This window comes from Pempheris klunzingeri, chromosome 15 (genome assembly GCF_042242105.1).
Source record: "Pempheris klunzingeri isolate RE-2024b chromosome 15, fPemKlu1.hap1, whole genome shotgun sequence".
Classification (NCBI taxonomy): Eukaryota; Metazoa; Chordata; class Actinopteri; order Acropomatiformes; family Pempheridae; genus Pempheris; species Pempheris klunzingeri.
Window position 1 is genome coordinate 11,480,679 of NC_092026.1, and position 12,721 is coordinate 11,493,399.

Below are 12,721 nucleotides of genomic sequence, written 5' to 3' on the forward strand. Positions count from 1 at the left end.
GCTGTCTTTCTTTTCTTCATTCTGTCCATTTGTTTGCTATAGCCAAATCCATTGACATTGTCCAGGGCCTGGAGAATATAGAAACCTTTGATGGAGGTGAAGCGCTGTTTGAGTGTGCCCTCTCTCGTCCTGAGAGCAAAGATGCCCACTGGCTTCTTGATGGCAAACCAGTGAAAGAATCCCCCAACGCTGAGTTAGTGTCATTTGAGAGCGGTCGTCGTCATCTGCTCCTGCTGAAAGAGCTGCGCATTAATGACAGCTGCACGGTGACCTTCAAAGCCGGTACAGCGTCCACATCTGCCCAACTTTCTGTTAAAGGTGAGTTAAAGTTAGCATAATTTTGAGTCATGGATGGTAATATAATATACTAACACAGACAAAATTCTGCATTTCATTCTGTGGATTTCCTCTCTTAAGGCTGGCAGCTGGACGTCGTGAAGGGTCTGGAGGACAAGGTGGCTGCAGTGGGAGAGAAGGTTGAGTTTTGTGTTGAGCTCACCGAGCCCGTCCCTATGGCAGAAGTAGCCTGGTATGCTAATGGCGTTGAGCTCAAGCCGAGTGACCTCTGGGCTATGAGAGCTGATGGCCGTTCTTATCGCCTTGTCCTGAGACAGGCTCCTCTTCTGCCAAAGCAGGAAATCACATTTGCTGCTAGAGATGCTCTCTCTTTGGCCAAGCTCACCATCATCAGTAAGTGTTTGACAAACAGTACAGCAAGGCGGAAATGCTGTCACTTCTTTATTACTACGTGTCAAAAGTTCTATTCAGAGAAAATCTGAAGAATGCACACATAACTTTAGTTCTCTAAGTTAATGTTTCCATCCCAACAGCCATACCTGATCCACCAGAGGACCCAGAAGTCCTCAGTAAGACCACACAGTCTGTCACCCTCTCTTGGTTCACTCCACTACATGATGGAGGGAGTCCCATTCTGGGCTACAGGGTGGAGATGCGGCTGGTAGACAGTGCCCTCTGGCTTCCATGTCATTCGGAACCTGTGTGCAACACAGAGTTTGTGGTTGAAAATCTTATCCCAGGAAGTGGCTACAGGTTTAGAGTGGCAGGCATCAACAGAGGTGGGACCGGAGAGCCTGTTGAGTTGCCTCAGACTGTGCAGCTTGGTGAGTGGATTTATGCTTTAGGTCAGGAAGTGCTCAGTACTGTTTGGCCGATGTTGTGCTGTTATTTATCCAAAATTCGAACCTTTATTTTGTTGTCATATATAGACAGCTTAACACATATGCTGTGTTCTATAATAATAGCAGTGTAGGCACATTCAGGAGTTTACAGCTATTTGATATGTGTGTTGTTCTCTCATTGTTACACAGAGACACCCACGCAGCCACTGATTTGCCCAGGTAAGACTTTGTTTGTTTGTTGCATATGTTTTTGTATTTATCCTGCAAGTTCTCCTGTGGTTATACACATTTCTCCTTCCCAAACTATATTTAAATAATGTCCATTGTGCAAAGTTGGAATAAGTAGAGTTTTAGTTGACAACATAGTGATATTGAAAACTCCATTGTGGTTGTATTTATAGAGGGTAAACAGGCAGAGACTGAGATACTGGGGCAGCCCAGCCTGCCTCCAGAAGCCGCTGACGAAGGTGATGTCCATGAGCTGTGGGAGGAATCAGCCAAGAAACGGCGCATGAGTCGAGAGCCAACTCTGGACTCCATCTCTGAACAGCCTGAGGAGGACCGTAAAGGGGGTCAAAATAAATCAGAACAGATAGAGGTGAAGGCATCAGAGATAGTGGAAATACAATCAGGCGAAAAGGAGCAGGCCATTGTGTCCAAGAAGCAGACGGAGTCCAACTTGCACATCAGCTCTGAGGATGAGACTGTTTCAGGGGGTTCAACGCTTGTGTCCTACCTCAAGAAGAGCAGCAAGTCTACTGTCACAACGGCCAATGAGACAGAGACTTTGACCACTGACAGGTTCTTTGCACATTTCCGGATGGCAGAGCAGAGAACAGTGCAGCAGACTGAAGTGAAAACAACCACAAGTCAGCAGACCGATAAAACACAGGAGTCTACAGAGGAGACTGGCATCATGGAGATCAGTAAAGAGGATGAGCCTGAGCTGACAGATGCTGCTGTTAAGATTCAAGCTGCCTTCAAAGGCTACAAAGCCCGGAAGGACATGCGCCCTGTCTTTAAAGAGACCTTCAAAGACCAGACCAAAGAGCCTAATGGCACCATACATCTAGAATGTGTGTCAGAAGGTAAACCTGATAAGGTGCAATGGATGAAGGATGGAGAACCACTGACTGATGGCAAGCACCACCATATTGATATCTACAATGATGGCACTTGTTCACTGGTCATCACTGCCATCACCACAAAGGACACTGGGGTTTACACCTGTGAGGTTACCAACAAGTTTGGAGTCACTTCTCACAGTGGTAAAGTCACAGTTGGAACGGCCAGAGAATCATCTGGACGACGGCCACTGACGGTGGGCTACAGTGCCGACAGTGAGGCTGAGAGCTCCTCAGGTAGTGAGATGGATGAGTCACTGAGGCAGGCAAGCAGACGTCTCCGGCGCCTGTTACGCACACGTCTCCCACCAGATGTTGAGGAAGAACCATTTGTCAGCGCAGATGAGGGAGACCTGCCTCCCCCAGATCCTCACTCTTACCGAGAGGATGACACTTACATCTACATTCGCTTTGAGTCATGGACCGAGGCTGATGTTGCCTCAAAGAGATTCCAGGAGATGTTTACAATCCATGGGGTTCCAGTGGAGACCACCATCATGGAGGCGGGGCCTCGAAAAGTGGAGCTGCGAATTAGAAAGATGGGCTACACGCAAGATGGCACACAGACCCCCACACAAGATAGACAGCCTCCTGCATTGATAGCTGGAGCCCCAGGTAAGAAACATATGAGAGATGCTGTTATTTAGCTGTCTGTCCTGTCGGGTGCTTACTATTGTGTTTGTCACTGAAGTCCAACATGTATTTATCTCTCCGATTCAAATATTCTTTCTTACCCAGCTGCCCCAGTCTTCTTGACAGAGCTACAAAGTCAGGATGTTCCAGATGGTTATCCAGTCAGCTTTGACTGTGTTGTGATTGGCAAGCCCTCTCCCACCATTCGCTGGTATAAGGATGGCAAATTACTGGAGGAGAATGACCATTACATGATCAATGAGGACCAGGAGGGCTGCCACCAGCTCATCATTACCACTGTGCTGCCAAAGGACATGGGTGTCTATCGTTGCACAGCTGAAAACAGCAGTGGAATCGCAGCCACTAAGGCTGAACTCAGGGTCGACAGTGAGTAAACACACATGCAGACATTTAATATTAATTATTAATTAATCTTTTCCATTGTATAAAACGAAAATACAGTAATTTCTCCCTATGCTGCAGCAGTATTCTCAATATCACCACACAAGATGATGTGTTTTGAGCAAGTGCATTTTGCAATGTGCATTTCTTATTTTTTCGACTTCCAGCTGCACATAAAACCAACATCTGGATGCAGGCACATTCGTTTTTGAATTGTTCAAAAACACTTTGAGACAAAAGCAACCTGGAGACACTGGTGTAAAAATTAGACGGCTTTGCGTATGCATTGAGTATACAAAAACTCAGACTGATTCTCACACGGCTAGCAAAATTATACAATCACATGCACACTTGGACACACACATTGTGCCTGATTTCAATGCTGTACATCAATCTTCTCCATCAGTGTCTTGCAGCTCAGATTATGACACAGCTGCTGATGCCACTGAGACATCCTCCTACGTCAGTGCCAAGGGCTACATGTCCAGGTGAATTTACCATGAATTGTGTTTTATGGTGTTTACAAATATATTGATAGATACTGAATTCTTGAGGTCTACTGTTGTACTGTCCCTGTCCAGGGAAACTGAGACATTTGAGTCTGTGGCTGAAGATGATCAGCTACCACAAGTTGTGGAGGAGCTTCATGATGTTCATGTCAGTCCAGGCTCACCTATTGCTAAGATGCAGCTCAAAGTAAAGGGTAAGTTTATTAACCAATATCAAGAGATAATTCACCTGACGTAACCACAGAACAGCTGATTGCAAATTGTCTTAAGAAATGAGGTCAACTCACAGATATTTTGTCTGTGATTAAAGAAGGCTCCCTTTTGACTTCCAGGCTTCCCCAAACCCAGAGTGTACTGGTTCAAAGATGGCCACCCTCTGAGACCTTCAGAAAGGATGCTGTTGCTAGCAGAGAGAGACACTCATGGATTGGAGATCCTGGAGGTGAAGAAAGAGGATATGGGGGAGTACTCTGCTTACATCAGCAACGTAGCTGGCTCTGCTTACTCCTCTGGCCGACTGATAGTTCTGAGTATGTATGCAACTGTCTAAGTAGTTGCCTATGCAAAAAGAGCATGAGATACTGTGTTTTAAATTCCTTTGAGATCAAATAGAATGCAGTTAAGGTGTTTACAGATTCAGTAACAACTGTTTTTTTGCAACAGATCCAGGGGAGATTATGCCACAAGATAAAAGAGGTAATTTGACATTTATCCGGTGAACTTGGCAAAGGTACAAATACCTTAGTAGATATAATAATGTGTTATAAGTGACTGCACTTTTGTTTTACACTACACTTCCACAGACCCAAAGGAGCCCCTGGTTCCACCCCGCTTCATTGAAAGGTTCAGCAACAGGAAGGTGAAACAAGGAGCCAGCATCACTCTGTCTGTCAAAGTAGAAGGTTTGTTAACTTTAATTTGGGACCTACAGTAACTTTGCAACATCCTTACAGTTTGTTCCATCTTGTGTTTAAAAACTCTCAATACTCCCCTTTATTTTTCCAGGGTCTCCCACTCCCATGGTCTCCTGGCTAAAGGAAGAATCAGTGGAGGACGTCCTGTGGATCAAGCCTGATACCCGGGGATACAAAATAGCAAGCTCAGGACGCCAGCACAGCCTCATCTTGATGGATGTGGGCACAGAATACACTGGTGCCTACACTTGCATTGCCACTAATAGGGCAGGACAGTCCATCTGCACTGCCCACCTCGAGGTCGATGACAGTAAGGACAGCAAAGTGCTGGGTCACTTTATCCAAAAATAATCAAATTATATTGACAGTTTGTCTCCTGGTTTTGATTGTAATTATATGTACTCCCCCCTTTTTCCTCAAGCACCACAACCAAAGAAAGAGACCAAAGCCTCAGAGTAAGTTTTTCTCTGAGATTTAAGATTTAGAGTGGCACTGCATGTAAAAAAAAACAACAACACATATACAGTACATTTTAAATATGTGAAAATAAAATTTAACATTTAATTCCCCTCAGGGTTCTTGGGATTACAGTTAGTCCTCCAGAGGAGGAGACTAGCAGAGGAAAAGGTGAGACATATCACCTTATACACTGTTATACACTATTTATAGTAACATAAGTAAAGTGTAGTAACAAACACTACAATATTTATGGTGTTCTTTCCTCTTTGTATGTGCCTTTGTAGAGAGTAAAGTACCCTACCTAGGTGAAGTGGGCACAGAGGAATTCCTCATGAAACTCACTTCCCAGATCACTGAAATGGTATCAGCAAAGATTACCCAAGGTAAGTGTATTGTATGGACTATTCTGTCTATTCAAATAAATATTAAATTATTTGATTTTATTTGAAGTAAATTTTAGTAACAGTTTGTGTGCCAATAGCTTATAATACTGGGATATGTTGCTGAATTAATCATTTTAGCTTGGTTACATAGTTTAGGTATTCAGAATGACTGTTCAGTAGATAGCCAATTTATATTAGAATATGAAGGAAAAAAACACAGAGGACGTTTCAGCTCCAGAGGCTAGCAAGGAAGCTAGCTGTCTGTGGGACACTGGCTGTCTGTAAAGGGTAAACACTCTGCATGCACACCTAATGTCCAGCACGGGGTAGCCCTGGTGTGAGACTGTTTAATTCTGTTGCCATCATATATGCAGCAAGCTAACTGTGACCAGGTAACATACTGTAGGTGATTTAAATGTTGTGTCCACAAGTTAAATCACTGCATGTTATTTGTGGTTGGAATAGAAGTATGCAGGTTTCCTATCCCTTTGGTAAATAGTAATTTCACAATACTGCATATAAAACACGCAAACTGCCGTGAAAGGCTTTGCCTAGCTGCTGATGCTAAAGATGCTAAAAGAATACAAACAATTCACGCATTAGGTTGGATGCAGTGCTTCCTTTTAGTGTTTTGTTAGGTTTGGTTAAATTCTGTGAATTCATTCTGATTATTCAAGAATTGTGAAAGTGCTGCTTAATCTGAATGCTTTAGCACTTCAGTTCTTGAATTAGAATTCACTTGTCAACAGTTTTGAGGTTTACACCGAACTTGACAAAGGAGTGCTCCTTTCCTGCTCATATAGTGCTTGTTTTCCAGCATGTTTTGATTTATCCATATGACTTGAAACCTCTCATTTGTTTCATGCAAACATAATTTCTTTACCACATTTACATCCATCGGTATAGCAACCCAACCAATTAAATGCTCATCCAATCATTAATTTGTTATTCAGACAGCTTAAAGAATCATGAAGTGCTCCAGTGGATGAAATCTTGGCCCAAAACTACCAGTATGTATCCCAAGTGCATCAGCCTCACATTTAATATACATTTTTTTTTTTAGCATTAGATGGATCAGCAGATGACTTGTGGAAACAACTATGACTTACATTTCCTTCCTACATACAGGAAAAAATGTGTTATATATTAAGGTGCGGTCACAACAGTTCCCTCTTCCTCTGTGTCTGTGCTCTTGTATACCTCCATATGCATCATGAGTTCTGTCTTTTCAACGTGGATTTCAAAATGATTTTGAAATGACTCTGGCTATAACTTATAGCTGGGATACATGCTCACAGACAGACATGTATGTAAAGAGCTCAGATGATAAGTGTTATCTGTACTGTAGCTTTTTTTTTGCATGTTGACACATTACTAACACAGTCATAGCAAAACAGTTAGAATGAAATGTTTGTTGTGCTTTTTTTCTTCTTCTTCTTGACATCTCAGAAGTGAAATCTAAAATGATATAAAGGGCTAATGCTTTATATGTTTTGAGGAACGTTAAGTAAATAACGCACCAGTAGATGCCAGCAAAAGTCAGTTATTGCTGAAGTTTGACAGTGAGCTGACTGGTCCTGCCTCACCTGAGATCTAAGCTGAGTGGAGATGATACTAATAACGACTACCAAATTCTAGCCAAAAAAAACGCTGTCTTAATCTAGAGCAAAGCGCAGTATGATAACCTTTTTTATGGTGCACAACAATGACAAACTAAGTTTGAAAAACACTTTATTTTAACGGTACATGCTCAAGTCGTTTACACAATTGACCAGTCCTCTTCTGAATCCTCCCTTCGTCCTTGCTGCCCCAGCTTCATTACGCGTACCAGGTGCTGATAGTGATGATGAGACCAAGACACCATCTCCGTCACCTCATCACGGTCGCTCTCGTCCTCCGTCCCTCATCGCTGACTCCTCCTCTGAGTCCGACGAGGGGGATGCTAGGGGAGAGGTGAGATGTAGAAACTGTCATTAATATTTTGTTATCCCAAATAGTTTTATTATAAACGGCAACATTTGTATTGGTCACAGATAATGTGAAATCAGGTATCACTTAAAAATGTAGTCCTGAGTGATACACTAACTGAACAAAACAGCAGAGAGAAAGGATGGACTCCACTTTCACAGTGTCATAGATATTCACCAAAACAGTTTTTGCTTGGTGTAATAATTCATCCTGTTAATACCGGCCATTAAGAGATATTTTTCCCCAGACAGTGTTTCTCTTCTGAACAGCAGTAGAGGGACAGTAACACAAGGAGGGAATTTAGTAATAAATGGAGTGTAAATTTGGAAGATAACTAATTAATCTGGCTAACTCGGACTGCTGAAGCCTTATGTTAACTTTGGAATACATACCTTAAACTCTCTTAATGGCAATTATGAACAGGATCAATGATTACACCAACCCATTTCAGTGTTTGTATCAGGTTGAAAAAATGTGAATGTGAATTCAGTCAAACTGTCTCTAATGTTAGTTCTCTATTCTGGATGAATAAAGGTTAAAAAAAACTTGTACCCAAATGAGAATGATACATAATCTACCGTTAGTTTGACCCGCAGTAACGTGACTTTAGGTTACTTCTGGTCTGTGATCAGGAAGTCTAATGCTAGTATTTGTAACCAAAGCCAAGATTTAATTTGGGAAATTAGAGGAATATTTTTGTGTATTTAAGTGTAAACTAAGCTTGAAGAAACAACTTTACGCGCAGAGCAGTAGGAATGCCAATAAACCCAAGACTGTGCAAGAAGCTCTAAAGCATATTGAATTGCTATAATATTATCAGGACAGTTTGTGTAACCATGTGTGCTGTCATTACAATTTCTATTTTTACAGATGTTTGACATCTACGTAGCTACGGCTGACTACAACCCCACCGTGGCAAGCAAAGAATCCATCTCTTTAAAGGAGGGACAGTATGTTGAGGTGTTGGACTCAGCTCATCCACTCAAATGGTTAGTCCGGACCAAACCCACCAAAACTACACCATCCCGCCAAGGCTGGGTCTCACCTGCCTACCTGGACAAGAAACTCAAAGTATGTCTTTAAACTCCAGCCACGGATCCACCAACATAACATCTTAACTTTTTTCACCGGTAGTAATTCATTGTCTTGAACATTTTAAAAGCGCTAGAAAAAATGTGTATTCTTTCAGCTCTCCGCCGATGCGGGCGACCTCCCAGAGATGAATGTAGAGGAGGTTTCTGAGGGTGAATACAAGAGGAAGCTATTGTAAGTAAAGCATAGCTAGACTCACCAAGCAAATACTGGAACTAAAGGACATAACTTAACCAACTGTTATTTCGTGCCCTTAGCCAACTGATCCAAGACCTGATCAATGGTGAATCGGAGTTCGTAAAAGATGTAGACTTCTTTACCTCGCATCACATGAAGCATGCAGACAGCCCAGATGCACCGCCTGATGTCAGTAGCCAGAAGGACGCCATATTCAGGAACATTGACGATATCAAGTCCTTCCACAGCAAGTAAGCTCAGCTCTTGATAACGTGTCATTTCAAAGGAATCAAGTAAAGAACATCTGTACTCCACATCTGCAGAATATCCTCCTCTGACAAAATTAATAAGACTTTTACTTTTTACATTTACAGTAAGGTTTTCAATGCATTCATGTCTTCATAATCGTTGCTCTCAGGGCATTCCTCCCAAAGTTGAATGACTGTGAAACAGATGATGACATCGCCATGTGCTTCCTGAAGAGCAAGGAGGGCTTTGAGAAGTACGTGCAGTATCTTGTTGGCCAGAGTCAGGCTGAATCTGCTGTCAGTGACAAAACTGTCCACCGCTTCTTCAAGGTAATACCAACCAGCCAAGTTAAAGCTGCAGTGTCTTTGTGTATTATACTTAAATTGGCTAAATGTAATTATTTGAATCTAAAAATCTTCCTTTGATCGCATTGTAGGAGTACACCGAGAAAGTGCAAGCCAGTGCGGACCCTACCGATCCACCTGCACGCAGCATCAACGCCTGCCTCCAACAGCCACTGGACAGGATTCAGAAGTACAAGGCCCTGCTCAAGGTGACAGCTTAGACACTCGACATGCCTGAATTCTTGTGAGGTTCACAATACATGACTTTCCCGTGTAAGGAAACTTTTATTGAAATCTCTTCTCAAACATCTTCAGGAGCTCATTCGAAACAAGGCAAGAAACGGTCAGAACTGCTGCCTACTGGAAGAAGCTTATGCCACGGTGTCTGCACTCCCTCAGCGCTCTGAGAATTCCCACCATGTCTCCATGATCGAGAACTATCCTGCCACTCTGGAAGTATTAGGAGAGCCAATTAGACAGGTAGATGGAGTCGCTGTGGCATTCCTGAGGCATGATTGTGTTAGTTTGATTGTCCCTGTGTGTTGACTTTGTTTCCCCCTTTGAAACCAGGGACCCTTCCAAGTGTGGGAAGGAGCTCCAGGAATCAGAACGTCCTCCAGGGGTCACCACCGCCATGTCTTCCTCTTTAAGAACTACTGTATAATCTGCAAACCCAAGAGAGACAGTAACACCGATACACAAGCATACGTCTTCAAGAACATGATGAAGGTGAAACTTTCAATATAATCGCGCCTTCATCTTTACCGTCATCTCTCCTGATCAGCAGCCTAAACGGTGCTCTTCTCCTCTTTTCTTCATTCTGTTGCAGTTGAATAACATTGATGTGAATGAGACAGTAGAGGGTGATGACCGTGCCTTTGAGATTTGGCATGAACGTGAAGACTCTGTAAGGAAATACACCTTGCAGGCCCGAACTGTTACCATCAAGAACTCGTGGCTGAGAGACCTCAGAGAACTGCAGCAGCGCTACAGCATGCCGGCATGGAGTGAGTGGAGCGCACGCACACACACACGCACGCACACGCACGCACACACACACACACACACACACTTGTACTTCTATCTTTGTGAGGACACCCATTGACTAAATGCATTCTCCAGCCCTTTACCCTAACCTTAATGTAAACCTAATTCTAACCTTAAAACCAAGTCTTAACCCTCAAACGACCCTTTGACGTTGTAAGGACCAGCCAAAATGTCCACTTCCCAAGTGTCCTCACTCTGCTGATAAAATGTGTCTTCTATGTAACAATTACAAGAACACACTTCTTTTTCTCTCTTATCACTCAGAATGTATTTTAACCCTTTAATGCCAAGTGTATCATATTTGATACATACACCTCTACATCAGCAGTGTGATATTTTTTTGTGTTTTGTATTTTATGTTTTGTTTGTGTAAGATAAACAAACTGTGAGCAATACATTGCACAAAAATGCCAGATGTAGCAAAAATGATACCAATTAAAAACATTTTTTTTTTTTTTTTTAATTTGTCAGAAGGTTTCAGTTTCAAAAAATTCTTTCATGGTTCAGGCATTAAAGGGTTAAGACTCTCCCACCTTCAAACACGAGTCATGATTTATCTCTTGTCACAGGTCCTCCTGACTTTGATGAAATTCTGGCAAACTGCACAGCAGAGCTGGGACAGACTGTTAAGCTGGCCTGCAAAGCCACCGGAGTACCCAAACCTGTCATCACTTGGTACAAAGGTACTTCACTGGCACCACGTTTTTTAGTCGTTTTCTCTATCGGACAGTATACAGACTAATCTAACCACTGAGTGACAGACTAACTTCTGTATACAAACAGTATCTGAGGCCAACTGTGTTTGATCAGTGCACTGGTTTACTTGTTGGATGTAGATGGACGTACTGTGGAGGCGGATCCTCATCACATCATCATCGAGGACCCCGACGGTTCTTGCACTCTGATCTTGGATAACATGACAGCAGATGATTCTGGACAGTACATGTGCTTCGCCACAAGCTCAGCTGGCAATGCAAGCACTCTGGGAAAGATCACTGTCCAGGGTAAGGGGCATGCAGTGTGAAAGTGTCCGAACATACTAGGCCAAAATGTAACTCTGTAACAATTAGAAAAGAGTGTTTTTTTTTTCCAGTTCTCTCATCAATAACCTCTATAGTGTCCAGATATTTATTCTATTTTGACATGTTTCTTGCAGTGCCTCCTCGTTTTGTGAATAAAATGAGAAATGCTACATTTGTTGCTGGCGAAGACGCTCAGTTCACCTGCGTCATACAGAGCGCCCCCAGCCCCAAGATCAGGTATGCACACGTCAATGAAATTTGAAATTAGCAGAATAATTTAATCAAATTCAGGAGGTCCTTTGAAATTTCCATTGCCCTGTGTGTTAACCTCCTCTTCTCCTCTCTGTCTGTGTGCAACCGTTTACGGTTAAGGTGGTTCAAGGATGGCAGGCTGCTGACTGACCAGGAAAAGCATCAGACCTACAGCGAGCTCCGTAGTGGGGTTGTGGTCTTGGTAATCAAAAACCCGATAGAAAGAGACCTGGGACACTACGAATGCGAGGTTGGTGAATTTTAAGAGAGCTTATTTAAATCACAAGCTTAATTAAAATTTTATGTAGAAGGCAGAAAAGAACAAACTTTGCCTGTGGCTAGGAAACCTGTCCAGAATAAGAACAATTACTTTAATCTGATCTTTTAATTGTGTTAACTGTGAGTCAGTTGATATCAATTAGCAACAATAAGTCATCTCCAGGACTCTAAAAATATATTCCCTGCTTTTGTCAGCTGTCCAACCGTCTGGGCAGTGCCAAGTGTGCCGCTGATTTAGTTCTGCCCTCCGCTGTGGCTCGCACTGGTGAGCAGACCATCACTGTGGAAGGTAGGAGCACCGACTTTATCCTGACAAAAGACGACTCTCTCTAGACTCTTTCAGGCTTTGAATAACAATCACTTGACTCGTTGTATACTCTCAATATGATTTTATTTCAGTTCCATCTTATTTTGTCTATTTAATCTCATGTATTCTGCTTCCCCCCACAGTTACTGAGCAGGAGACTAGAATACCAAAGAAAACCATCATCATGTAAGTGTGAACAGGCTAAAATGATCCGTGTGCCTGAAGCATGTCTGTTGCCTGATTGGACATCAGCTCGTCCTCTAGATAATTCCTCTGTGCATCACGTCCTCGTTACTTACGATTACGTTGTTTAGACTATAAGAAAAGCTCCAAATCTAACTGTGCCGTTTGTCAACATGGAGAACTGGATTCAAGACAGACGTCCTCCGCAGGTGCTGCCTTTGTGGTACAGATGCACTGA

At 42.7% G+C, this 12,721-nt stretch overlaps 1 protein-coding gene across 1 annotated transcript in view; it reads left to right on the plus strand.

The window, feature by feature from the left end:
• Positions 1-12,721, plus strand: part of obscnb (obscurin, cytoskeletal calmodulin and titin-interacting RhoGEF b) — a 52,771-nt gene that overhangs the window by 37,157 nt on the left and 2,893 nt on the right. Inside the window, exons 54-83 of the mRNA XM_070844534.1 lie at positions 43-318; positions 418-690; positions 831-1,142; positions 1,541-2,878; positions 3,002-3,283; positions 3,705-3,786; positions 3,880-4,001; positions 4,140-4,337; positions 4,471-4,503; positions 4,611-4,709; positions 4,813-5,031; positions 5,143-5,176; positions 5,296-5,348; positions 5,465-5,563; positions 6,517-6,573; positions 7,377-7,516; positions 8,402-8,602; positions 8,721-8,797; positions 8,881-9,051; positions 9,219-9,378; positions 9,486-9,602; positions 9,709-9,873; positions 9,964-10,122; positions 10,223-10,400; positions 11,010-11,123; positions 11,277-11,444; positions 11,597-11,699; positions 11,835-11,964; positions 12,189-12,282; positions 12,444-12,486. Coding sequence (XP_070700635.1) covers positions 43-318; positions 418-690; positions 831-1,142; positions 1,541-2,878; positions 3,002-3,283; positions 3,705-3,786; positions 3,880-4,001; positions 4,140-4,337; positions 4,471-4,503; positions 4,611-4,709; positions 4,813-5,031; positions 5,143-5,176; positions 5,296-5,348; positions 5,465-5,563; positions 6,517-6,573; positions 7,377-7,516; positions 8,402-8,602; positions 8,721-8,797; positions 8,881-9,051; positions 9,219-9,378; positions 9,486-9,602; positions 9,709-9,873; positions 9,964-10,122; positions 10,223-10,400; positions 11,010-11,123; positions 11,277-11,444; positions 11,597-11,699; positions 11,835-11,964; positions 12,189-12,282; positions 12,444-12,486 — 5,497 coding nt within the window. The remainder of the gene's footprint in view (positions 1-42; positions 319-417; positions 691-830; positions 1,143-1,540; positions 2,879-3,001; positions 3,284-3,704; positions 3,787-3,879; positions 4,002-4,139; positions 4,338-4,470; positions 4,504-4,610; positions 4,710-4,812; positions 5,032-5,142; positions 5,177-5,295; positions 5,349-5,464; positions 5,564-6,516; positions 6,574-7,376; positions 7,517-8,401; positions 8,603-8,720; positions 8,798-8,880; positions 9,052-9,218; positions 9,379-9,485; positions 9,603-9,708; positions 9,874-9,963; positions 10,123-10,222; positions 10,401-11,009; positions 11,124-11,276; positions 11,445-11,596; positions 11,700-11,834; positions 11,965-12,188; positions 12,283-12,443; positions 12,487-12,721) is intronic.